The sequence below is a fragment of the Archocentrus centrarchus genome, chromosome 16 (genome assembly GCF_007364275.1).
Source record: "Archocentrus centrarchus isolate MPI-CPG fArcCen1 chromosome 16, fArcCen1, whole genome shotgun sequence".
Taxonomy (NCBI): domain Eukaryota; kingdom Metazoa; phylum Chordata; class Actinopteri; order Cichliformes; family Cichlidae; genus Archocentrus; species Archocentrus centrarchus.
Genome location: NC_044361.1, coordinates 4,653,945 through 4,681,455, shown reverse-complemented (window position 1 = coordinate 4,681,455; position 27,511 = coordinate 4,653,945). Strand labels below are relative to the sequence as shown.

At 43.5% G+C, this 27,511-nt stretch overlaps 1 protein-coding gene across 1 annotated transcript; it reads left to right on the top strand.

Annotated features, from left to right (window-relative positions):
* The first annotated feature begins 563 nt into the window (after nucleotides 1-563).
* LOC115793959 (fucolectin-1-like) lies at nucleotides 564-22,812 on the top strand. The gene is given in 4 exon segments (XM_030749179.1): nucleotides 564-582; nucleotides 8,111-8,275; nucleotides 8,278-8,386; nucleotides 22,653-22,812. Coding segments are annotated over 4 exon segments (453 nt in total).
* The last annotated feature ends 4,699 nt before the right edge of the window (nucleotides 22,813-27,511 follow it).

Below are 27,511 nucleotides of genomic sequence, written 5' to 3'. Positions count from 1 at the left end.
TTATTCTCTCCCAGTTGTATCTGGTTGAGCTTTCTGAGTGTCTCTTGATCTTGTTCTTTTTGGTCACGCTCCTTTTTGCGATACAATTCCACTTGGTGGGCAATGTGGTCCGTATATACTCTTTTCTCTATGCTTCCAAGGCCAACTACTTCTGCCAATTTGCTTCTTACTGGCAAAGGTAGTCCCTTCTGTATCTTAGCTCTCAAAATTGATTGTTCCATTTGGTTAAAATCAGGATCATTTCCAGAAACATTCCTCCAAACTTGAAGGGCTCTTGACACATATGCTCTCGGGTTTTCTTCCTGTCCCAATGATTCAATAAGAATATTGTCAGGATACACATTAGTTGGGAATGTATCCCTCAATGCTTGCCACATTCATCCTCTGCTTGCAGCAAAAAGTTCTGGATTGTTCACTGCTGTCCCCATATATCTATTAAGTCCTGCTTTCTGCAAAAGCTCCTCCATAGCAGGAATTCCAAGAAGACTTGCTAACAGTCTCTTAACATCACCCATTGCTGGTTGTGTTCCCACCATTATCTCTTCCAGCTTTGAGATCCACGGATGAGCACCATCTTGAAGGGTAGGGAGCTTCTCAAGTATATCTGACATGTCTGTATTCTGCCAGGGCTTGTACTCCATTGCCTGTCCCCATATAATTACTGGACACATCTTTTCAGGGGTTTTTCTCTTCCTTAGACGTAATGTCATTGCTGATTTCTGAGATTCTTCCTTCTGAAGCTCTTTTTTCTGAGCCCTCAGTTCCTTTAGTTGGTTCGTCAAAGCAGTTTGACTAGTTGAAACAGTAGTTGTATCCAGGTATGACAAGCACTCATCGATACTTCTTTCAATATCTCTTAATATCCTCTGTCTGTCTTCTTCAATTCTTGTGCTGGATGCAGATGGAAGGAATCTTCTTGAAAAAGAACCTTTGCTTTCCCATTCTTCATCACTATCTCCATCCACACTCTCCTCAGAAGTGTCGTCTTCTGAGTCTTCTTTTTTCCTCATCTTTCTTCATCTTTCCTCCTTTCTTTTCTGCTTTCATTAGTATCCGCCAAATTTGAGGATCATATCCACCCACAGTTCTTTCCAGGTCGCTTCCCTCATCACCTTGTTCTTCTTCCATCTTTCTGCTCCTAATCTTCAAGGTTGATGTCTTCTTTTTACTTTTAGAACTTGGAATCAGTCTTATAGTGGTCTCAGCTTGTCCCACTTATATTACTCTGTCATTGTCATCCTTAATGTGGTAGTTGCCATCCTGATTAACCACTGGAAGCTGAGGGTATACTTTTTCAAACTTGAGCTCCTTTTCATAAGAGGGGGGCTTGTCCACTGAATTGAGATGTGAAAAAGGCACACTAATTTCAGCCATCAGTTTCTGCGTTGACTTTGTATTCTTCTCAATATCTTCCAGGCTTTTATTCTTCTTGTCCTTAGTTGCTTGCATCAGTTTCTGCCCTTCTTTTTCAAAAAGCTGAAGGACATCCAGTTCTATTTGCCTTTGTGTTTTCGTCGTTCTCCTTTCTTCCCCTTCTTTTGTTCCACTTTGTATGTAGACACAAGCACCCGTATGGTTTGAATTACATTTGGATTTAAAGTTCCATCTTTAGGCCAGGGTTGATCAATATGTGGCCATCGTTTATGCCATTTTTCTGATGTCTTTGCAATGAGTAATTTAATTAATGAATTACTCCACTGAACTACCTCTACTGGGGTAATTGCTTTCAAAACTTTGGTATCATTGTCAGACATTTTAATGAACTCTCAAATTTCCCCCTTTTTTTTTTTTTTTCAAATAATTAATAAATTTTCAATGAACTTGTTTTATTTCCAATTAATCAATTTTATTGTAATCAGACAATGTTATTTATCTATTTATTTGTTTATCATTAGCAGTAATTGATAATTTTTTCTCAATCTTAAACCAATTACTTATTAGTCACTAGGCCACAATCAATAAACACTAAATTGCCAACACCAGACGCAAAAACTATTCACCCCAGTATAACGATATAACTCAAATTTGTCCAAAGTCCGCACAAAATTTGTCAAACCAACAATCAATCACTATTTGATAACACCAATAACGTCCAACCCTGAATAGAGCTCAATATACACTTCAAAACACACAATTACTAACATCAGCAAAGTATAAACCCCATAAGTGTGTCCAATCTGTTGCCAAATGTGTCAGAGAATTGAAATCAAGTAGATGTTCTATATGAAATGCCAAATTAGATATATGTGTATAAATGTATAAATGAAAACAAAGTATATATGTACTCATAAATGTTTAGAGAACATATCAGAAAGAGTTTGTGAATAAGAAGAACACTGGCCTTTAAAGGAGGTTGATCCACTGGCCTTCAGGCTCTGGCCAGATGTCAGTCTCCTCTGGCTGTATCTATGCTGCCACTCCCCTTGTCTCTCATGCAGGGCAAAGAGAAAAAGGCAAGGATTAGCTCAGGCATTTAACATATAAAATCACACACATACATATAATAATATCTGTCCTCCACATAACATTTTAGTATAACATCAACAGAGCAAGTTTATTACTGCCAAGCATCTCACACACCCAAACCATTTACATCCACCTCTCAGAAAGTCCTTCTCTGTGGGGCTCATAAAAACATCTCTCTATAAAACCCGTTTCTTTAGAACCCACGTTATTTCTTTTTCTTTTTTAAGGAACCATAAAACTAACAAAATCCCTCTAAAAGAAACATGGAACTCTGTCATCAAAGACAGAGTTTTTAATGTCTATTAAAAAAATGTGTTTTTAATAGACATTTAAATCTCTATTAAAAACACATTTCTTTTCCTTGGCATTTGGCTGCAGTGCTACCTCCTTTTAGATGATTGTTTTATGGTATTTTATGGTACTTGTTTTAAACGTTTTAATTTTTAATTTTCTTATGTTATTTATTGTTCTTAATGTTTTTATTTATTTATTTTTATTTTATTATTTTATTTATTTATTTATATATTTTTATTTTTATTTAGTATAGTCCTTGGGGTTACAGATCTTGTACAGCACTTTGGTCAACGTCGTTGTTTTAAATGTGCTTTATAAATAAACTTGACTTGACTTGACTTGACTTGACCTCGTACATAAAGATTCACAAATTGTAAGAGCACAAACACAAGATCATTAAGACATGTAAACTATAAATCCCTCAAAGAAATGTCTGAATTTATAACAATAACAGACAACTCATGTGTTGTGTATTTTATCATTACCAATAATATAACATCTATAACCTCTGTGTTTAAGTACCAACCAGCAGTAACTTCATAAGGCAAGATGCCACACCCACACACACCCTCTAAGCGCGAGAAAAATGAAAAGGAGGAGGGGGAACTCCTCCTAATAAACTCACAAAGGACAGGACCAAATTCACACACACCTCACCTTGACAAAATGGTGAATCCACACACACCCAAAAACCAAAATGGACGCCTGGCCAAAAGGCCCACAAAGCCACATGTGGATGATTTACAACTCTGAGCAGACAGAGGCCTCACGGCTCTGTCTCTCCTCCTGCTCAAATCCTGCACAACCATGTGCTCTGTTTACAACAATATATGTAACATACTCCAAAAAGCAATATTCACAGCAACAAATGATTATTTTCATGTACAAAACACCACTATACACACACCCCTACAAATCCAGCCAAATTATCACTTCTTCAAATGTTAACACCAATTATCAAATCCCCTACTCAAACTATTCAATTTTACACAAACTTTTACTTCTCTTTAAAGCCAATAAAACTTAATTTGTTAATCACACACCACTCTGCTCTTCAGGGGAAAGGAGGGACAAACCCTTTCTCAACAGGGGCAACACACACATACACACACACCCAAGAACATACACAGACATGAGAAGGAGGGGGTGATAGGCTCCCTCTCACATTGCACACACACACACAAGCTCAAGTCGACTTCATTCATACCAATAGCATGCTTTACTAATGCCGCTTCTTTCCTTTTATTTCTTTTATTTCTACTTTTTCCTACCTTTAATTTATGCTACCTTTAATGAGGTGTAGATTCAAATAGAAAGGCTGCATCATACATGTTCGTCAACTATGTAAGAGTGGGAACCTTCTCTATTGGATTTCTTCCTACACCCCCAGGTTTATTCCTTTATAAAACTGACCTAATAAAACAATTCTAATGTTTAATTTAGGATTTAGGCCTGCCTAAAGCAGCCTCCAAAAGAGGGCTTCTCTCCAAATAATGCGGCTTTTTCTTTCCCTACCTTTATCCTTATTCCTTTTCATCATTACTCATTTACACTTTTATCTCTTACATCTTATTTCTTCTTTACAGGGGCTAGCTTTTACAATTTATTCTGAAGAAGAAAAGTACGGTGGCCCAGAGGTGTCAGGTCAAATACAAAAGCTGCAACACAAATACAAAAGCCGCAACACAAATACAAAAGCCGCAACACAAATACAAAAGCCACAACACAAATACAAAAGCTGCAACGGAAATACAAAAGCCAAACACAAATACAAAAGCCACAACACAAATACAAAAGCCGCAACACAAATACAAAAGCCGCAACACAAATACAAAAGCCACAACACAAATACAAAAGCCACAACACAAATACAAATGCTGCAACGGATATAGAAAACCACAACGGAAGTGACGCAACATAAGTTCTTTTTTGTTTTTTTTTTCAGAACTTTCAATAAAGACGGTAATTGTAATGAACAACTCAAGGAGTCTGTGGAGACGATTTAATAGAATATAGTTGAAGTTACAGCTTCCAATTCGGGAGTTTCTGAGCGATCAAGTCTCCGTTTTTTGCACCGTACTGTCGCTAAGCAACGCAAGTTATCTGAAATTGCTTCATTGTGTCGCAGAGAGAAGCCGACTCCCACAGCCACCTTTCATCCCGAAGCCCTGCTGGGACTTCAACCTGTACTTTTCATGAACTTGACAGATTTCCTCAAGTAGCTAATGGCACCTGTGTGATAAAGAACATCACCAAATTCATAAATGATTTCATCCGAAACTGTCGGTGATTTAAATCTTTGCCACTTATAAAGTTCACTGTCTGTGTTGCGATGCGTATGACACATTCTGTCTGCTGTGTGACGCAGTGATGCACTGTCAGCTCACCTGTGCAGGTCTCCCACTGCTTCTTCTCCCATATCGAACATAGCAGGCGAGGAAAAGAAACACACGGTTTACCTCCGATGTTAGCAATCAGGTCCTTTGCATTGCTCCTGTTTCGAAAGATCCATTCTCCACTTTTCATTTGGCCTTTTGTTTTTGCAGGGGGTCAGGCTAGCTTAAATGTCACTGTAAAACGTGATGATTGTTGTTTTTATCAGCTGATAACTGATCATTGTGTCATTGGCAATGGAAAATGAGTTTGTGCACAGGTCTTGGCCTGCGCGGCAGCTGTTCAGTGCATTGTGGGATTTGTAGTATACGGTGGGAGCGCAAGTTACCCGCTAGTCATTAATAATAGCGATATGAAATCATCTTACGGACGTATAAAATTATATTGCGACCCAGATGTGGCCCGCGGACACTGAGCCTGACACATGTGCTCTAGCTGCTGCGTCTCTCGACTGTCATCTGTGTCAGCAAGCAAAGCTTCTCTTCGTGTTGTTTCATTCAACAGGCACTGTTACTTATGTTGCAGGTTGCGTCACTTCCGTTGTGGCTTTTGTATTTGTGTTGCGGGTTTTGTATTTGTGTTGTGGGTTTTGTATTTGTGTTGCGGGTTTTGTATTTGTGTTGCGGGTTTTGTATTTGACCTGACACCTCTGGGCCACCGTAGAAAAGGACTTTTAAACCTAAATTACCTGCTTTTAATCTTAAGAATAAACTGAGGGAACTCTAAATCCTACTTCCCTGTCAGGGGGCTGCTTTTACAATTTATTCTGAAGCAAAAGAACTTCTGGACCCAAATTACTTGTTTTTCTGTTTTAGAATAAGTTGAGGGACCTCGAAACCCTACTTCCCTATTTTTGGGGGGCAGCTTTTACAATTAATCTTAAATCAAAGGACTTCAAAACCCAAACTGCTTGCTTTTATGATTCATAATGAATTGAGGGGCCTTGAAACCCTGCATCCCGGACTTTTAAGGGTTGGCAGCTTTTTGCGGTGTGTTCTGAGACATCGGTCCCTCTAAACCGTTACATGGTTGCTTTTATATCCTAAACAGACCGCAAGGACCTCTAAACCTATTAAACCCTGAGGGTGGGCATTCTCAGTGAGGTGATCAATCCTACACTCGGGCTTTCACCACATCACCCGTGTCCCTTTTTCTTTTAATTCTTATTTTACTTTATTCTTAACTTACTTCATTCTTTAACTTTTTTATTTGACTTCGTTCTTCTGACTTCAAAATTACACATCATAGACACAATTTCCAACTTAATTTAGTATTCTTCAATCAGCAGATATTTTAGATAAATGGGTTCTGCTCACCCACTTTTTATAGAGGCCTCTGTAGCTGTCCGTTGTGTCCAAAATGTATTTCGATCCTGCCTTTCACATTGGGTCACCAAATTGTAGTATTTTTAAAAATTAAACTTCTGTTCATTTAATAAAAGGTGCAGGAGGCGCTCAATTAATCTCCAACTGCATTTATTTTCTATATCAAAAGAATGAAGTCAAAACACAGGGCCCTGTTAATTACTCTTGCATAACCTTAATTAGCTCATCTTACTATTACTAATAAGCTTTCTCTGCCATTTTTCATTTCTTCATTTTATCTCTATTTCTTCTCTTTTACTTCACTTTACCTATTTTTCTCATGCATGTATTCACCTTCACTTCTACTCTTTTTACATCTTGTCTCTCTTTCCTTAACACTGCTTCTCTCTCCTGGCCAGGCTATATGCTTACACACTTCTGGATCCACTTACTTAATCAAGCTTCATTTGTCATGGTATAGCAAAAATAAAACACATGACTGAGACAATCAGAAAATGGGTCCACTAATTGTCAAGCATAGTATTAATTAATGCTGTTTTACCATTACTGATAAGCTTTGCACTTCTCTTTTCACTACATTCATCTCTTCTCTTTAAAATTTAGAACAAGGGAATGCCCCAAAGAAAACACATACACCATAAGCCCCACATACAGGGTCTTTGCAGTGAGAACATGCAGCCTGTTTCCAGCAGACCATCAGGATACAATTTGTCAAAGTGAGAACACACTCACACTGTCAACTTTGAGCCGTAGGTCTCCTGGAGGCGGCCACTGCTGCTTGTCCTCTCTTCTGTCTTGTCTTCGTGACGCCAGAATTTGCTGTGTCTTGAGTGGATGTGTTCTTGGAGAAAAAATCCTCGCTGACAAAGTCTTAATGCATATACAAGAGTTTATTACAAAAACAGACAGTGTCAAAACAGATGCTTCTCGAGCCATCTGGGAGAGGATGCCCAATCTTCCTAACTCAGCTCAACAAAGGGGAGACAAAGATTATATAGTACTGGCAAAACCCCCCACATCCTAACTTTCCATACATGGCTATGAAAACAACTTCAACCTATACCTATATTGGACATCTGGTCAATTCCTTATATGGAAGCAAGAGAGCCTACAAAGGGGCCCCTATGCATTCCTTTTGAGCTGAGGCCAATCCTTTATGTCAAAATTCAGGTTACTTCTTTTTGCCAGAAAAGACCAAACATTCAACATGTAGGTTTTAACATAGCAGTACAGACACCACACTTCTTAATCTTATTCTTATTCGGACAGTGTGTAAGAGACGCTCTTGCAGCAAGCAGCACGCAGGAGAGATGGGGGAGAGCAGGGAGGCAGGAGAGAGAACGTGACCGTCACTGTCAGAGAGCAGGAGGGAATAAAGGAGTTCTTCTGTCCTACAGTTGCTAAGTGCGTGCCTCTGGTGGATCATCTAATTGCTGAAGCTTTCTCTCTAATATTGTAGAGTTTTCACTGTACAATACAAAGCACCTTAAGGTGACTGTTGTTCTAAATTGGTTCTCTCAAAATAAAATGGAATTGAAAAATTTAATTGGCTGTCGTAGATTTCTTGAAGCCTAATTGTGATTATTAAGACATCCAGGTGTAATTATTTCTATAAATTTGTTCTTTTGCAGGAGAGAATCTTGCACTTCAAGGAAAAGCCACACAGTCCTCGCTGTATGAGTTTGGCATAGCCTGCAATGCCATAGATGGAAATCGCGACAACACCTGTGAAGGGGCATCCTGCATTCTGACAAAAAACAGTTCCAGCCCCTGGTGGCGACTTGACCTGTGCAAAACCCAGTTTTTTCTGTTATAATAGTCAGCAGAGCTTCGTTCACAGAAGGACTCAACGGAGCTGAGATCCGCATTGGAGATTCTCTTGATAACAATGGCAAAAACAATCCCAGGTACCTCACAGACTGCTGAGTGAGTCCTAAAACAACCCAATGTTGTTCACACAGGGTTTATACAGGAATCCTAGAGTTAAATTTACTACCTTTTACTACCTTTTTTTAGTACCTCTAAAATATTTTTACTACTGGGACGAAATTGAGCAGCAGCCTTTTTTGGGGTAGCAGTGGATTCACAGTACTAAGCCATGTAAGATGATCGCCCATCTCTCACCAAAGACAAAACTTTATCCCACTTACTTGAAGGTGTTACTGTGACTTTGTCTTGACTAAGACCTCATACACATTAATATTCCAAACACATTTCAAAAAGTGGCGCAGTGGGTAGGCGCCCGTCTTGCAGCCGGTGGGTTGCCAGTTTGAGTCCCTGTGAGTTGAATCTATCTATCTAAATTTGTTTTTTTAAGAATATAAACAAAATGCAATGAAATTCAAGTTTCACAAGCCGATTATTTATTTTCCAATAAAATATTGGAATACTGGTTTGCTGCTGAGGTGTGACAGCAATAGTTGTGCTCGTAGCTGATCTTGAGGTTGCAGTTGCAGTGCTTTGTGTAGCACCAAAAAATAAAATAGGGATGTGCTCCCCACGCGCAAATCCGCTGCTGGTGAATGGTGGCTGCTCAGTGTCATTTGACACACCGTTTCAGGTCAAATTTATATTTTTTTCTGCACACTTTACAAAACGCCTCTCGATCATTCCCCATGACCGGCTTAACCCTCTGGGGTATATTTGGCCATTTTTGACTATTTTTGGTTTAGCTTCATAGTTGACCTTAGAAACTGTTTACCTTGCCTTGTTTGGTATAATTTTTTTTCAGCACGACCTCATGTGTGTGACTGTATAGTTATTCTTTCATTTTGACATACTGTATTAACACATTGGACTTACAATCACATAAAAACATAAAATCAGAGTAGAAAAAAATGTAGATTTTTCTTTCACTATAAAAATCAGAAACATGCTTAACGAATTATTTTTACAATTACAATGCAAATATAAGTTTTAAATTTGCAAAACTTGTGTATAAATATAGTAAATAATAAAGTTAAATACAACTATTCACATTAAAATGCAGGAAAGGCCTCAGGTGTTTTTGTGTACAACTATTGGCAGAGCAATCAGGACTCACAATAAGATGCTACTGTGGAAGTTAACCTTGCGTGGAAAAACGAACGGGAAACTTCTCACTTTAAGACTCCGTGAGTCGTGTTTATTAACACAGGAAAAAAGCTAGCCAAAAAACACCAACAGCAAAAAAACGTCATCGGGACTCTTAAAGAGACCGCGACCATTACATGAATCACAACATTAAAGACGGTGAACAAACAACCTAACCATAACCATAACCATAACCGGACATGTATACAAAAGTGAATTATGCCATCAGTGTTGATAGCACTACACATGCCCCCCCAGAATTCACTACAACAGAAAACCTGAAGAAGAAAACATCAACGGCGTGGTGGGCGAAGCAAACGCCCGGCACGGCTCCGCCGAACGGGAGGAGGCAGAACCGCGTCCTCAGCGGCCGGCTGAGGGGTTCTGCTGCGGCATGGTTGAGGGGCAGGCGGAACGGGAAAAGGGGGCCTAGTCAGGGGCCGACCTCGTTTTGGGGGCAGCGCCAACTCGACCGGCCCAGCCGGATCTAGGTGAGCTGGTTTAAGGCGGTCCACGGATATAGTCTCCGCTTTGCCCCCCACGTCCACCACAAAGTGCTTGTCTCCAGTGCCCATGACACGGAAGGGGCCCTCATAAGGCGGCCGGAGGGGTCCGCGGCGACCATCTACTCGAATGAAAACGTAGCCCGTAGACTGCAGGCCCCTGGGGACGTGAGAGTTCGGCAAACCATGGCAGGAAGTAGGAAGTGGAGCAAACCGTCTGGCATTGTCCAACAGGCTGGAGCGCTGGAGTGCAGCTGACCAAGGGGTCGTGGTGCTGGGGACGAAATCCCCAGGGACCCGCAGCGGCTGGCCATAGACCAGCTCCGCGGAGGAGGCCTGGAGGTCTTCCTTAGGTGCTGTCCGGATGCCCAGCATGACCCATGGGAGTTTGTCCGCCCAGGAACTGCCCGTCAGGCTGGCCCGCAAGGAGGCTTTCATCGACCTGTGAAAACGTTCACAGAGGCCATTACTCTGGGGGTGGTAGGCCGTGGTGAGGTGGAGTTTAACCCCCAAGCTCGCTGCAACAGCGTTCCAAAGTTCAGAGGTAAACTGAACGCCACGGTCTGAGGAAATGTCTGAAGGGGTGCCAAAACGGGACACCCAGGTGCCAATAAATGCCCGTGCCACATCCGCTGATGTTATGGATGAGAGAGGAACAGCCTCCGCCCACCGTGTGGTCCTGTCGACCATAGTGAGCACATGGGTGTAACCCTGCGAGGGTGGAAGTGGGCCGACTAGGTCGATGTTGACGTGGTCGAATCGCCGTTCCGGCACTCGAAACTGTTCCAGTGGCGCTTTAGTGTGGCGGTGTACTTTGGCACGTTGGCATGCCACACAGGTGTTTGCCCAGTCCCTCACGTCCTTTTTAAGTCCATGCCACACAAACTTGGCTGCCACCAGCCGTTGTGAGGCCTTGGTTCCAGGATGCGAGAGGCCGTGGATGGCATCAAAAACGGGTCGCCTCCATTTCGCAGGCACCACAGGCCTAGGAGGGCCCATGGAGATGTCGCAAAGCAGAGTGGTGCCAGCCTCGTCGAATGTCACATCTTGTAGGCGCAGCCCAGTATTGGATGAACGGCAAGCCTGCACTTCCGTGTCTGTGGCCTGGTCAGCTGCCATGCTGCCGTAGTCCAAACCGAGGTGCACCGCCCCTGCAATAGCACGGGAGAGGCAGTCTGCGACATGGTTGTTCTTTCCGGAAAGGTGTGCAATGTCCGTTGTGAATTCCGAAATGTAAGTCAGCTGCCGTTGCTGCCTGCCGGACCATGGCTGAGTGACTTTGGACATGGCGAAAGTCAGAGGCTTGTGGTCCACAAAAACGGTGAACTGGCGTCCCTCCAGCAGCGAACGAAAGTGTCGGATGGCGAGGTATACACCAAGGAGCTCCCGGTCGAAGGTGCTATACTTCCGTTCGCTGGGGCGCAATTGCCTGCTGAAAAAGGCAAGGGGCTGCCAAGCATCACCCACCCACTGTTCGTAAACCGCACCGACTGCGTAGTCCGAGGCATCCCTGGTAAGTGCGATTGGGGCGGAGGAGGCTGGATGGGCCAACATGGCGGCCTTAGCCAAGGCTGACTTAGCGTCGACAAAAGCCTTGTCTCTTTCCGGGCTCCAGCCCACAGGCTGTCTGGGTGTGCTGCCTTTCAGGGCCTCGTATAAGGGTCGCATGGTTTGGGCGGCCCCAGGGAGAAAACGGTGGTAGAAATTAACCATGCCTAGAAACTCCTGCAGGGCTTTGACAGTGACTGGGCGTGGAAAAGTGGTGATGGCCTCGACTTTTGACGGAAGAGGAACGACCCCATCCTTCGTGACTCTGTGCCCCAGAAAGTCTATGGTGGACAGGCCAAACTCGCACTTGGCTGGATTGATGATGAGCCCGTGCTCGGTCAGCCGCTCGAACAACGTGCGAAGGTGCACAAGGTGCTCTGAAGGTGATGAACTGGCCACCAGGATGTCATCCAGGTACACAAACAGGAAAGGGAGATCTCGTAGCACAGAGTCCATGAGCCGCTGGAAAGTCTGAGCAGCATTCTTGAGGCCGAATGGTGTGCGCAGGAACTCAAATAATCCAAACGGTGTGATTACAGCTGTTTTTGGGATGTCGAGAGGGTGTACGGGCACCTGATGGTATCCTCTGATCAGGTCCACCTTTGAAAAAATGACCGTACCGGCCAGGTGCGCTGAAAAATCCTGGATGTGTGGCACTGGGTAGCGGTCAGGCGTTGTCGCGTCGTTGAGCCGTCGGTAGTCCCCGCAAGGACGCCAGCCCCCTCCGGGTTTAGGGACGAGGTGAAGGGGGGAGGCCCAAGGGCTGTTGGAGCGTCGAACAATCCCCATACGCTCCATGGACTCGAACTCCGCCTTGGCCACGGCAAGCTTGCTTGGCTCGAGGCGCCGAGCACGAGCGTATACAGGCGGGCCAGTGGTGTCAATGTGATGCTCGACACCGTGCTTGGCTGTGGAAGAGGAGAAGGTGGGCTGTGTGAGTGCTGGAAACTCAGCAAGCAGATGCTGGAAACTGTCCGTGACAGAGAGCAGGCTGGAGAGGTGTACTGCGTCAGAGGCTCCGAGCGTGCATGCATAAGAGCAGAAGGTAACGGCGTTGATCAAGCGCTGATTTTTAACGTCCACCAACAGCCCATATGCACACAAAAAATCTGCCCCTAAGAGGGGAACAGCGACTTTGGCAGTCACAAAGTCCCAGCCAAAGCGTTGCCCCCCAAAACACAGTTCAACATGTCTTGTGCCGTACGTACGGATGGGGCTGCCATTAGCGGCTTCCATGGGGGGGCCGTGGGTGTCAGCTACAACGTCCACTTGTGAAGCAGGCAGGAGACTGCGCTGCGCCCCTGTGTCGCAGAGGAAACGCCGGCCGGAAATGGAGTCGTGGATGAAGGGCAGCCTGCCGACATGGCCGACGCTCACGGCCACTAACGAGCGCCGGCCTTGGCGTTTCCCACCCCGCTGAAGCTGCAGGGAGAGCGGCATCGTTTGGCCTTGGAGCCAAACCTGGCATGGTAGTAGCACAAACCGGAAGACGGCTGCCGACGCGGGGCTGCTGCTGCGACGAGCGTGTGATCATTCCGTACTTCGGAGAAATCACCGGCAGGGAGGGAGGCAGCCGCGCAAGGCTGCTGACTAGCCAGGAAGCACTTGTCGGCTTCCGCAGCCAGTTCTCTGCAATCAGTGCTGACAGTGTTGGCTAAAGCGGCTCTCACGTAGGCAGGCAGTTGGCGCAGGAAAAGTTGTACGAAAAGGAAATCCGGCTTATTGTCACCGAGCAGAGCGAGCATGCGGTCCATGAGCTCCGAGGGCTTGCTGTCACCGAGCCCTTGAAGAGAAAAAAGCCTATTGGCCCTCTCGGCGTCGGACAGTCCGAATGTTTGCAGTAAGTATTCCTTCAGAGTTTCATACTTTCTTGTTGGAGGAGGGTGAGTAAGAAGGCTCACCACTCTCGATGCCGTAGAACTGCCCAGGGCCGATACCACGTAGTAGTATTTAGTTTCGTCGGCGGTTATCTGGCGTAAGGCAAACTGTGCCTCAGTCTGAGCAAACCAGGCTGAAGCAGACGATTCCCAGAATTCGGGTAGCTTGAGAGACACAGCGTTGGCGGTCATGGTGATCTGGATACGTCCAGTAACAAACGTCGGGGTCACCAGTGTGGAAGTTAACCTTGCGTGGAAAAACGAACGGGAAACTTCTCACTTTAAGACTCCGTGAGTCGTGTTTATTAACACAGGAAAAAAGCTAGCCAAAAAACACCAACAGCAAAAAAACGTCATCGGGACTCTTAAAGAGACCGCGACCTTTCTTCCGGAGGAGACTATGCTGTAGTCACGCGAGACTTTGTGAATCTCGGCAGTATCGTTAATGGCGGCGTGACTCTATCAGCAAACATTTGCGTGATTAGCCTTTTTTTTTTTTTTTTCGCCAATTTATAACTAGACAGGCTTAAAACCAAAAAATATAGGTAGTTTCTTAGCCTAACTTAAATTATTCTCAACAATCTGGAGGACGGTGAAGAGGACCTGGATAGTTTGCTGCGGTACATCGACGGGTGTTTTGAGCGAGTCGTCATGGGGAAAACAGACAAGACGCCGACTCCCTCCACCAGCAAAGCAACGCCGTCCACAAAAAGAAGCCGCCCAGAAGATTCCCCAGAGGCAACTTCGTCACCCACCACCAATATTGTGGACATTCTGGAGTCCATTAATAACAAATTGTCCAGCTTTGACGCCCGCTTGGCCCTGGTTGAAATCCTTCACAAGGAGTTTCAGGCCCTGCGGGAGTCAGTCGAGTTCAGCCAGCATCAGGTGGAAACACTGGCTGCTGAAAACGCTGTCCTCAGAGAGTCGGTGAATTCCCTCACCGAGGAAACGACCCGGCTCTCAGAAGAAAATAAGAAAATTAAAGAATCGATTATCGAGCTTCAGGCCCGCAGCATGAGAGAAAATCTTGTGTTTTCAGGTATCCCGGAGAAGGCAGAGGAGGACCCGGAGGCTACAGTGAAGGAATTTATCCAAACTCACCTGAAGCTCCCGGAGGACGCCGTGAAGACCATCGCCTTCCATAGAGTCCACCGCCTGGGAGGGAAGCGACCCGGAGCACGCAGACCCAGACCGATCGTGGCCAAATTCGAACACTTCAAAGAAAAAGAGCTGGTGAAGAGCCGCGGCCGGGAGCTGAGAGGGACGGACTTCAGCGTCAACGACCAGTTTCCAAAGGAGATTCTGGAGCGACGCAAGGCCCTATTCCCCATCCGGAAGAAGTTCATGCAGGGAGGCTCCCGGGCTGTCATCGCCGTGGACAAACTGTATGTAAACGGACAGCTTTACCGAGACAAAAACACCACGCCATGGCTCAGCTGATCGATCAGGTGATCTGTGTCCATATTAACGTTCTTTTCTGAGTTTTTTTTTTCAACCATCTAAACAGTACCATTAAATAGTCTAAATCTGTCTAAGTAGTACCATTAACGCCGACGAGTCAGCATAGTACCGTGATCGTTTGTTTGTTCTGTTTTGTTTTCCCCTCATCTAATTTCATTCTTATGTCACTTAGGTCACTTTTTACACGTCTTTTTTCTTTCTGCACTCAGCAATATGTTTACGTCACTTACAATGCTACAGTTTACTACACTAACATACAGCGCAGATGCACACACACCAACATACAGCGCACATACACACGCACACATCAATATAAAGGGCACACGCCAACATACAGAACATATGTACACACACACACACATCCTTAGTGAGCACACAACAGTCCATCAGTTAGTTTAAATATGAGCACACTCAGATTTGTCTCATGGAATGTGCACGGGGCTGGTTCGAGGGAAAAGAGACTAAAAATTTTTAATCGGTTAAAAGACTTAAAAGCAGATGTTGTTTTTCTACAGGAGACACATGTGTCCAAAACATCTGTGCTCACTCTTTCCTCTCCACAGTTCCCTCACACGTACTCAGCCTGCTATAACTCCAAACAAAGAGGTGTAGCTATATTGATTAACAAGAAGATAAACTTTAACATTAGCAACAGTACAATAGACCCTGAAGGTAGATTTATAATACTTAATTTATCTATACAGAATACAGATTTATGTATTGCTAGTATATATGGACCAAATGTTGATGACCCCTCCTTCTTTCATGCTTTGTTCACTTCACTCTCAGATCACTCTGACACCACACTTGTAATAGGAGGAGACTTCAACCTGGTACTTAATGCAGATATTGACAGGCTCAGTACAGCAGTGAGTCAGAGGAACTGGCAGTCTGCAGACATTCTTAAACAGTACATGAAGGATTTTGGACTTTGCGATGCTTGGCGTTCACATCACCCTACTTTGAGAGATTATAGTTATTTCTCACCAGTACACAAATCTCATTCCCGCTTAGATTACTTTTTAGTTAGCAGCTCCATAATGATGGATATCACAGACACTCAGATTCACCCTATCACTATTAGCGATCATGCACCGGTGTCTATGTCTCTGACACAGAAAAGAGTCACACCACCAATCAGGAACTGGAGATTTAATACATCATTACTTAAAGAAGAAGATTTTATTAATTATTTCAAAAAGGAATGGTCAGCATACTTAGAATATAATGATATTCCAGGAATATCACCATGTGTTCTTTGGGAAGCAGGAAAGGCAGTAATGCGGGGCAAAATAATATCTTACTGCTCGCATAGGAAAAATAAAGAAAAAGCACTTGTGTTAGAATTAGAACAAAAAATTAAATCTTTAGAAACTGCCTATGCCGCTTCACCACAAGAACATACAATTATCAGCCTGAGGAAACTGAAACTGGAGCTAAATGAAATAATTGATAAAAGGACACAATTTATGTTGCAGAGGCTGCGTTTGGAAAACTTTGAGCATGGAAATAAATCTGGAAAATTCCTGGCCAAGCAATTAAAACTGAATAAAGAAAAAACAGCTATTTTTTCTATTAAAGACTCGACTGGTATTATTACTCATGACCCACAACAAATAAATAACTCTTTCAGAGACTTCTATGAAGCCTTATATTCACCACAGATTAACCCATCTGATACTGAAATTGAAGAATTTCTTAATAATATAAATCTACCAAAACTAAATGACAGCCAGGCTGCAGCTCTGGATTTACCTCTTTCATTGTGTGAACTTAGTGAAGCCCTACAGCATCTCCCAAATAATAAAGCCCCAGGCCCAGATGGTTTTCCAGCCGAGTTTTATAAAGAATTTTGGTCTGAGCTAGCTCCCATTTTTTTCAGAATGGTAACTCAGATTCAGAATGACCACATCTTATCTCCAACCTTAAACTCTGCTAACATTAGCCTGCTTCTTAAACCAGGCAAAGACCCCACACTCCCATCCAGCTACAGGCCAATCTCTCTCATTAATGTAGATCTTAAAATAATTTGCAAAGCCCTTGCCAAAAGATTAGAAAGTATTACTCCATTTATTGTACATCCAGATCAAACAGGCTTTATCAAGGGTCGGCACTCAGCCAATAATACACGTCGACTGATAAATATAATAGACTATTGTTCTATTAACAAATTAGAGACGACAATCGTGTCTTTAGATGCAGAGAAGGCATTTGATCGGGTAAATTGGAAATTCTTACTAGCAGTTCTGCAAAAATTTGGATTCGGTTCATCCTTTATAAACTGGATCAGAACACTACACAGCTCTCCGAATGCGCGTGTTAGGACAAATGATCTCATTTCACAAAGTTTCAGTCTGCAGAGGGGCACTAGGCAGGGCTGCCCACTCTCTCCCTCTCTTTTTGTAATTTTCATTGAGCCGCTAGCAGCAGCAATCCGTCAAAATGTAAATATTAAAGGGATTCAAACTGAAAATATGGACCATAAACTTAGCCTTTATGCTGATGATGTATTACTTTTCCTTGGGAATTCACAAGGCTCTCTTTTGAAGACTATCACACTGATAGATAAGTTCTCATCTATATCTGATTACTCTATCAATTGGAGTAAATCAACAGTTTTGCCTCTGAATTGTAATTTCCAGAGAACCTCTAGGACCCCACTAAAGTCAGGAAATATTAGATATTTAGGCATAAATTTTTCCGCCAGGCTCTCAGACTTGGTACGATTAAATCATATCCCCTTATTAAAAACAATAGAGGATGATCTCACACGTTGGAACAGTTTACCTATATCACTCATGGGGAGAGTTGCTGCCATTAAAATGATGGTTTTACCAAAAATTAATTATCTATTTTCATTGATCCCTAATAAACCTACTCTTCCTTGGTTTAAGTCACTAGATTCAAACATCTCAAAATTTTTATGGAAAAACAAACCATCAAGAATAAGCTTAAAAACTTTACAAAAGCCAAAACACAGTGGAGGTCTAGAATTACCAAACTTTTATTACTATTTCTTAAGCAGTAGATTGCAGTATATTTCAAAGTGGATCAAATCCAATTCATTAGACAACCCATGGCTGGATCTAGAACAGGCGTTTTGTGGAAAAATAAAAATCTCAGATTTACCTTTCATTAGTTCCAGTATTAAACATCATAACTGCTATAAAGTCCTTAGTATAAATACCTCTCTGACAGCCTGGTGGGAATTTTTAAAAATAACTAAGTCTTCACTCATCCCCTGTAAACTAACACCCATTTGGAACAATCCAGATATTTGTCAGAAAAAGAAAATGCTGAATTTTCCGTTATGGCGTGATAAGGGTATAAATAACTTAGAACATATTATCCAAGATGGAAATTTTATCACGTTCCAAGAACTTATATCAAAATATAGAATTGGCAACGGTAGATTTCTGGAATATCAACAAGTTAAGTCCGTCCTACAGGGAAGATTTAACCTTAATCAATTGAATCTAGAAATGCCTACTTGGGTAACAGAATTTCTTAACCTCTGTACCCCAAAATTGTTATCAAAATTATATAAATTATTAATAAAAACTGATGATTCAGTTTCCCTCCCAATTACAAAATGGGAGCGTGATCTTTCTGTCAACCTGGATCAAAATTTATGGACAGAAATATGTTTAAATATCTTCAAAATGACTAAAAGACCCCAAATACAACTTGTACAATATAAGATTCTCCATAGAACATACTACACTGGACAAAGGATGTTCCAAATGGGCCTTACACACTCAAACATATGCACCCACTGTACAAGCAATTCAGAGGATAATCATCTACACGCTCTGTGGTCTTGTGTACCAGTTCAGAGATTTTGGCAGAGGATTTGTGAAGATCTATCCACATGGTTTAGCTGTCATATCCCAACTTCCCCCAGACTATGCATCTTAGGTGATGTCAGTGAATTAATTATGGAGTTAAATATATCACACATAGTTCTTACTGCCTTGTGCATCGCTAAGAAGATGATCCTCATGAACTGGAAGACAAAAAATAAACTATGTATTACTCAGTACAGAAATTTATTAGTAGATCATGTTAGTTTAGAGAGAATGTCTGCTTCTTCTAAAAACAAATTGGAGGAATTTGACTCTCTTTGGTTCCCACTGCTCAGCTCCATTACTTAGTGGGGGTGATGGGCTGCGGGCTCTGCTCCTGATGTGCTTTGTGGGGGGGTGGGGGGGGACTCCGGGGGCCTGGGTAGCTGGTAGCCTCCTGGGGCTGGGGCCCTGGGGCGACCTTCTGGTGATGTCTGTGTGCCTGTCCTGGTTGATGGTGGTGGGGGCTTGGATGGTGCTGCCTTCGGTCCTGGGGTGTGGGCGGGGTGCTTGGGGGGGTGGTGCCGGCCCTCGGTCGGTTGGCTGGTCTTCCCTGTATGGCTTGGGGGCTGGGGTCTGGGGCCCCGGCGCTGGGGCCGCGCCGGCTCCCGGTGGGCCCCCCCGGCGCGGGGGGGGCCTCTGCTGTCCCGGCCGCGCCGCCGGGTGGGGTGGGTTGGCCTGACGTCGGGATGTCCGGTCTACGCTTTTGGGGCCCTGGGGTGCCTGCATTGCGGGGGGGTGGGGTGGGGGATGGGGCCGCGGTGGGGTGGTTGGGGGGGACTGGGCACTGCATTTCCATGCCCAGGCCAGTATGTCCTGTCGCCTGTTTGTGTCTATTGTTGAGTGAATGGGCATCTAGGAGGAGCGGGCCGCCCTCTGCGGTGGGGGCGAGGGCGCCAACCTCGGGTGCTGCAGTGCTCCGAGATGCTGTCACCGCGGCCCCGGGCTCACCTCCCCCTGCCCTGTGCTGGGGTGTGGGAGGTCGGGGTGCCTATTGAGCCAGCGGACAGCTGGCTCTCTTCTTCCAGGATTTTTCCTGGTCATATGCCCCCCCCCCCCCCTCCCCCTCCCCATACACAAACACACACACACACACACACACACAGAATACACATCACTCACAGATGTAGGATGGAGAGGCCACGTGGAGAGCTGCACCACCACTTGCCTCTCCGTTTTAATTGCACTTTAGTCATTATAACTCACAACACATACACACTTACAACCTGATACACATAGGACCTTTGGGGCAGGCATGTTACTCAGAGGTTGATGAGATGGGCCGCTGAGGTGGCCCCACTCGGATCCTCGTCACTGTCTGTCTCCAAATTTTATTTGCACTTTAGACATGGAGGGTTTTGGGGGGGCAGTGTGGGCAAGCGCTGACGACCAACAGTTGGCGCTTGTGGCATAACTGTCCCCTCAATTTTAACTGCACCCTATACACCTCATTCACTCACAAACATTAACACATAGACCTACAAGTTGGGGAGGAGGAGGGGTGGATGGGTCATCTTACACCCCGATTTCTTGCGTCTCGCCTGGGGTAGGGGTCGGGTGGTTCCTTGGGGACCGGGCTGGTGGCGTCCTGGGGTCGCTGTTGGCCCTGGGGTGGTTTCCACTTGCCCCGCCTTCAGAGGGTGGGTAGCTATGGATGAATGTGTGTCTTTGTGTATTTGTCACCGTCTCCGTGAGTATGGGTGGGTGAGTGAATGTGTATGTATGGCATATCTGTGTGTGGGTAAGTATGTATGGGCATGTATGAGTATCTGTGTATAAATGTGTACACGGGTGTCTGGGTGTGTTTGTATGTATGGCTGGACCTGGGTCTGGGCCTTGTGCCTTGCCTCCTGGCCGCTCCTTGCTGGTTGCCTCCTCCCCCCTACCCCCCTGGGATGGGGGTGCCTCGGGGTTCCTGGGTGGGGCTGGGTGTTCTGGCGTGGGTGCTGGCCTGCCCCCCTTGGGGGTGCGGTGCGGGGCTGCGTTGGCTTCTTCGGCGTGGGGGGGGGCTCTGTGGAGGGTCGGGCGGTCCTTGGGTGCCGTGGGCCCGGGAGCCCTGCCGCCGGCCAGTGCAGGGGGCTGGCCGCTGGGGGGGGGCTGGCTTCTCATCGCCTTGGGTTCCCTGGAGCCCTCGCTCCTCGACTGGGGGGGCTCCGTCTGAGACCACCCTCTCCCGTCTGCTGGGGTAGGTATGCGGTTGTCTTTGGACTGAGTGGCCGGGGGTCTTCCTGGCCCTTGGTGGGCTGCTGGTGGCCTGGGGTTCCGGGGGCTTTCCGTACCTGCCTCTGGCTTCTGATGGGTGGAGCTGCAGCGTTTTGCCCTCATTGGTAAGTACGTTCCATGACACAGACACAAACATGACACAGACACAAACGCCCACTCAATCACAACTCAACAAAATTGTTGGTGTGCGTAACATGCTTTGTTAGTTTTGTTTTTCACACACAAATTTATTTTTGCAAGTATTGATAGTATTTTTTTATATGTTAAAGTGATGAAGTATCTGATTAATAGACTTGTGCTCTTTCCCCTTTTTTTTTTTTTTGCTCCCTTTCTTTCTCCCTTTTTCTTCTCTTTATTTTCCTCTTCTTCAGCCTGTCAGCTCTGGCTGTTACATAGTATGTGGAAAAATAACTCAGATAAATAAAATAAAGGGTTAAAACATCAACAAGAAGAGCCTATTGAGAACCTATAGAGCTCATCTTGAAATAGCAAATATGTTTGGCACAACAACGCATTCAGATCACAGTTCTGCTTGCAAGATCTACCAGACATGACAGGCTTTAAAAAAAAAAAAAAAAAAAAAAAAAAAAAAAGAGACCGCGACCATTACATGAATCACAACATTAAAGACGGTGAACAAACAACCTAACCATAACCATAACCATAACCGGACATGTATACAAAAGTGAATTATGCCATCAGTGTTGATAGCACTACACTACACAAATTATTTATGCCACCTCAAAAAACAGTTTCTGTCCTCCACAAGACTGAGGGGCCCATCACAGGCAAAACTTGCCAGTAATGTCTCTTTTACCACTTTTTCACCTGCTCCTTAGCAGTCAAATGCACCCAAATGCATCGTGTTACCGCATAATTTTCTGATTGGTTGATTTTTCCACCAATAGGAAAGGGGTTGTCGGGAATTTATTTTTTATTTTTTTAGTGAGCACTTCCTGTTAGCGAAACTCACATTTTCACCGTTTATTTCTGCACAAAACGCGCATCGAAGGTGAGGACAAAATACAGGAAAAAGCATGACGTAAATTATTGGGCATAACTCTGGTTCTACTTGGCCTATCAACGTAATTTAAAAACTGGTACATAGTTTGAAGTCTGCACTTTCGATTCATGGCAGCAGCGTCCCGATGCTACGTCATCTAAAATCGGCGATGTCATTTTGACGCACCAGCGCGTCCGTGTACTCCAGAGGGTTCGAATGCCGGGTCATCGAGCCAAAGTTGTGAAAACTACATTTTCCCATGACGAAACGCAAAATGACTCCACGCATGCGCACAGCAGATCGGACAGTGGAACCGCTCGTCAACAACGTCAGCTCAGGTCCTGCTGAGTAGTTATATTTTTATACAGATCTTATAGTTAAACGAACTTAAAAAAAAGTCTGCATCAATGGAAAAGTCAAAATATATTGAAGGGGTGATGAAAAATTTACTACCAAGTCAAATTCTGTTTACTACCTTTTACTACCTTTTACTAGCCTTAATTTGACCTCATTTAATTTACTACCTTTTACTACCCCGCGGCAACCCTGTCACAGCCTGTGAAATCAGACACATGGTGAAAGTGAACTATTTATCAAACTTCTCAGGTTAACCAAACGATTTCCACTTCTTCTGCCAGGTGTGCTGTGATCTCAAGCTTCCCAGTACGTGCCATTCAAGAATTCCAATGCAACGGGAATGATGGGATAGATGGCCGCTATGTCAACATAGTCGTCCCAGGAAAACAGAAAATCCTGACTCTGTGTGAGGTGGAAGTGGATGGCTCTGTCCTGGATTAGATGTAAAGCTTATATCACTTACACAGTAAAAAACAAAATACCATGTTGAAAACTGGTAATCTGCAAAACATCCATCTGTCAGTCCTCTTCTGCTTATCCTGTTCAATGTCGTGGGGGGCCTGGAGCCTATCACAGGTATCATAGAGCGAGAGGCAGGGTACTCTGTACAGGTCGCTACTCTGTCGCAGGGCTAACACAGAAAGACAGACAACCATTCACACTCACACCTGTGGGCAGTTTAGAATCACCAATTAACCTAACCCCATTATTATTATCTATCCATCCATCCATCCATCCATCCACTTCTGCTTATCCTTTTCAGGGTCGTGGGGGAAAGAGGTCTATTTATTTTACTTTATTTTATTTTATGGCCTTATTCTCGCTTCCTTTGTCTCATGTGGTTCCAAATTTTTCCCTTTTCCCTTGGCATGTTTAGATTTTAATCTCAAGCTTTAAATATATATGTGTCTGTGGCATATCTCTCAACAAATTCTAAGTGTGCACATTATGGTAGGAAAACAAAAATTTGTGTCTAGACCAGTTCACATGCTTTGTCTTTGTGTTTACTCAGACATCTGTCCATGTTGCATAAATGTATTTGTTTGATAGCTGAGTGTAAATGAGACTTTCTGAAAACCAAAATTAGATTGAGCAGAAAAATACTGCACGTTTTGCACTGGAGTGATGTAAATTCAGCTATTATTATGTTACATGCAAGACAGTGAAGATGGTGCCATCCTGTGGTGACGCTGGGCTGCTGTGTTTGGTGTTTAGATCTTCTGAATTTTTGAAATTTATGAGACTCATACTCAAAAGACTTGGATAGAACATGTAATCTAAAAGTAGGTTTAATAAGATTATTAAACCATGATACAGCTGACTTTAATTTATTAGGCCCGAGCCTCCCGAAGGGATCGGCAAGGAGCCTATTGGATTCGCTCGTGCTCGACTTTGACAATGGCCCCTCAAACAAGGTAGGTCAGGTCGAACACTTCTCGAAAACGTATATATTGGGGTGAATGGAACAGCCCATAAGTGAAATCGTTAGCATCATGAGCTAGCTTGCGCAACGAAATTGGGTACCATTAATGGTGCCATTAAAAAACTCAAAAAAGCAGTGCAACTGCGCCCCCTGTCAAAATCAAAATACATTGCGCCTATGGGAGGCCTCGCAATGTAAAGTTTGTCCTAGAGTCATGAAATTCGGGTCAAACGGAGATCTTGTGAAAACTAACAAAAAAATATATTATACCAACTCCGGATAACAAACAGGAAGTCGGCCTTTTTGGATTGAACTTTGACGTTTGCAGTGTCAGCATTTTTGCACACCTCGTATTTGAATCAACTTGTCCTAGGGCATTTAATCGACTGACAAAAAAAGGATCATCTAAACAAGAGGGGCATTAAAAATGATTCGGGATTTTATAGAATATTCAACGGTGTTGCCATGACAACCCAATGAATTTGATCTTCGTTTTTGCGTCTCCCCGCAAATCTTTTTGTGCATTCGTTCGCACAATCTTTGGCTTATGTACTGAACCAGCCTGAACCCACAACTAGGGAAACAAGGCTGTAGGTGCAATAGCGCCCCCTACAGAACCAAACAAAAATTTGTATGGCGGTCCAGAATTTTACTTTCTCTGAAATGCATGAAAATTGTTTTCCAGATTCTTGACATCATCCCGATCAAAAAAGCCAATCACACCCATATTGAATTATGTAACATGTTGCCATGGGAACGTCCGAAATGCCCCATTTTATTCTAATGGGAAAACATGAAATTTCTCCAATACAAAAGTTTGGACTTAGTTTGCCCAAAATACATGAAATTTGGTACAAACATTCTCTGTCAGCCTGATCAAAAAGTAAATCACACCTATATCATATTTTGCATGCTGTTGCCATGACAATTACAAAACTGCCCCATTTTATCCCTATGGGAAAAAATTTGAAATTTCTGCAATTGAAAAATGACCGTTTCGTTGATCAAAAATGTATACAAATGCATGAAATTTGGTACACGCATTCTTCACATCTCCCTGAATAAAAAACCTAACCATGAAAATGATGTAATATGTAAGGTGTTGCCATGGCGAAGCCCGGAATATGGCATCTTTTTCATTGAGATAGTCAATACATCCATTCCACGATTTCATGTGCCAGCTAAAAAAAAGGGCTAAAACTGGCACGGCCGGAAAAGATGGGTTCAATTCGGCACCAGCATCTTGGCAGTGGCCGGCGAGGGCCTATTATCGCTGCTTGCAGCTTTAATTGTTATTAACATTAATTAATAGGGTCAAAAGAAATTAGAGTGATTGTCTTTTAGGTTGCACTGATATAGATAGACTTAATGACTTTGGGCTGACAATTGGGAAGCCCAGAACCTGAAAGATCACACATTAGGCAATACCACTGATCACAAGATTTTACTACAGAGACTAGATTACTAGTAATTCCTCTAATCAAGAAAAAAAATGCATTACCTAGACAAAAATTGCACATTTAACACCTCATTAGGATTAGCTTCTTTTGTGCTGGATTTTTAATTCTGAACTGGTGATTGTACTTTCATCTTTGCTGCCTTGAATCATTAAAAGTACCTTCCATATTGGTCTACATAACATAATGAATAAAAGCTTTACTGAAGTAATGGGGGTCATTATTTTTCTGTTGCAATACTTGTTTCTGTACTTTAGCATAAAATACACTATTTATGAGAAGTACATCCATGTGATCCATTTTCTTAACTGCTTATCCAGCTCAGGGTCGAGGGGGAGCTGGAGCCTATCCCAGCTGTCATAGGGCGAGAGGGGACTACATGCTGGACAGGTGTACAGTTTATCAAAGGGCTAACAGAGACACACCGAAAACCCTTCACACTCACATTCACACCACCTGTTAATCTACCTAAATTATGGTTTATTCAACTGGACACATCTGATGACCATCAAAGTGAACGGCTTATGAATAACTGCCTTCAGCTGCATATTTTCACAAAGTCAGTTTCACAAATATAACCAAACTGTTTATATTTGTGAGCTGGCATGTTGCTTGTGATGCAGCAGCTAATTGGTTTGGTTTGTTCCCCAATTTGCAGCATTTTATCCAACTCCTGGTTCCCTGACCCTCTGCAGTGGAGGGTTAATTGTAGAGTCAACAACAGTCACATTAATGGGATTTATATCAGGTTCAAATAAACCAGAATTATCTTTTATCCTGCCTCTATTGTACATGTTTATAATGGAGCAATGCAAATTCAATTAATATGTAATCTGACAGGTAGCTATATTTTCTAATGAAAATTTACCAGTGAGTGAGAGTCCAGATGGTGCCATCCTGTGGTGACATTGTGCTGCTCTGTTTGGTGTCTGAACTTTGGTGAATAGCAGACTTTTTTGTCAGCCAGTGCAGGACAGCTTGGTTTGTGCCTCAATCCCTGCAAGGCCAGGAGGTGGAGCAGGTTTACATCTTTGGAATGAAAATGTTATTGAAGAATAGGTCTGGTAACAAGATGATCAACAGGATTAATATAACTGACTTTAATTTATTGGCTTTAATAACATTAATATAAGTGGCTACACAACTGACACTGATTACCTTTTAGGTTACACTGAAAAATCAATAAACATATAGGAAACAGAAAAACCCCGTGACTTTGGGCCAAAACCAAATTTACTGTCGTACACAACAGAGATCTATTTTTTCCTTTTCTTTTCTTTTACAATTAAATCAAAAATTTTAAAACTCTTTTTAGGACTTTAAAAATTCTAAACATCAAAATAAAATCTCAAGACAACCAAAAAACACAGCAGTAACTGCAGTTTCCTGCACTATGAATAAAGGTGATTTTATTTTAAGCCACATACACTATGGTAGGAAGCATGCACTTTTTGCAGTGGCTATCTCCAGCTTTGCATGTGATTGGCAGTCCTGTTGTTCTTAAGCATTCATCTCAGCATGCACTAAATTACCTTAACATATAAAGATGATGAGTCAGTCACAGGTTGTAACATGATAAGATACCCTTTTGGCCATTTGACCTATCTTCCTATTAAAATCTTTTATAGCAGAATATATACAACCAGCCTAAATGCATTAAAAATGAAACCAAAAGCATTCAATGCAGTTCAGTTTTATTTATATAGCACCAAACTGCAAGAACAATTGCCTCAAGGCACTTCATATTGTAAAGTGAAGACCATACTATAATACAGAGAAAACCCAACAATTAAAGAACCAGGCGCAGGGAGGGGCAGCCACCTGCCCTGACTGCTTGGGGATGAGGGGAAAGAAATGGGACAAAAGACACATCGTTGAAGCGGGCCAGAGATTAGTAATGACTAATGATTAAATGCAGAGTGGGCTATAAACACATAGAGAGAGAAAAGATGTGAGTGAAGAAGAAGAAACATTTAGTGCATCATGGGAAACCCCCCTCAGTCTAGGCCTATTGCAGCATAACTGAGGGGGAGTTCAGAGTCAGCCCAATCCAGTCCTGACTACAAGCTTTATCTGAAAGGAAACTGGGAGCAGAAGAGGAGCCTGAAAGCTGAAGACTCTGCCTCCCATTCCACTTTGAAATATGCGATGAACCACAGGTAAGCCAGCAGTCTGAAAGAGAAGTGCTCTGTTGGGGTGATATGGTTCTGTGAGGCCTTTAAGATAAGATAGCTGCTGGTGTATGGGGGATATTTTCTTG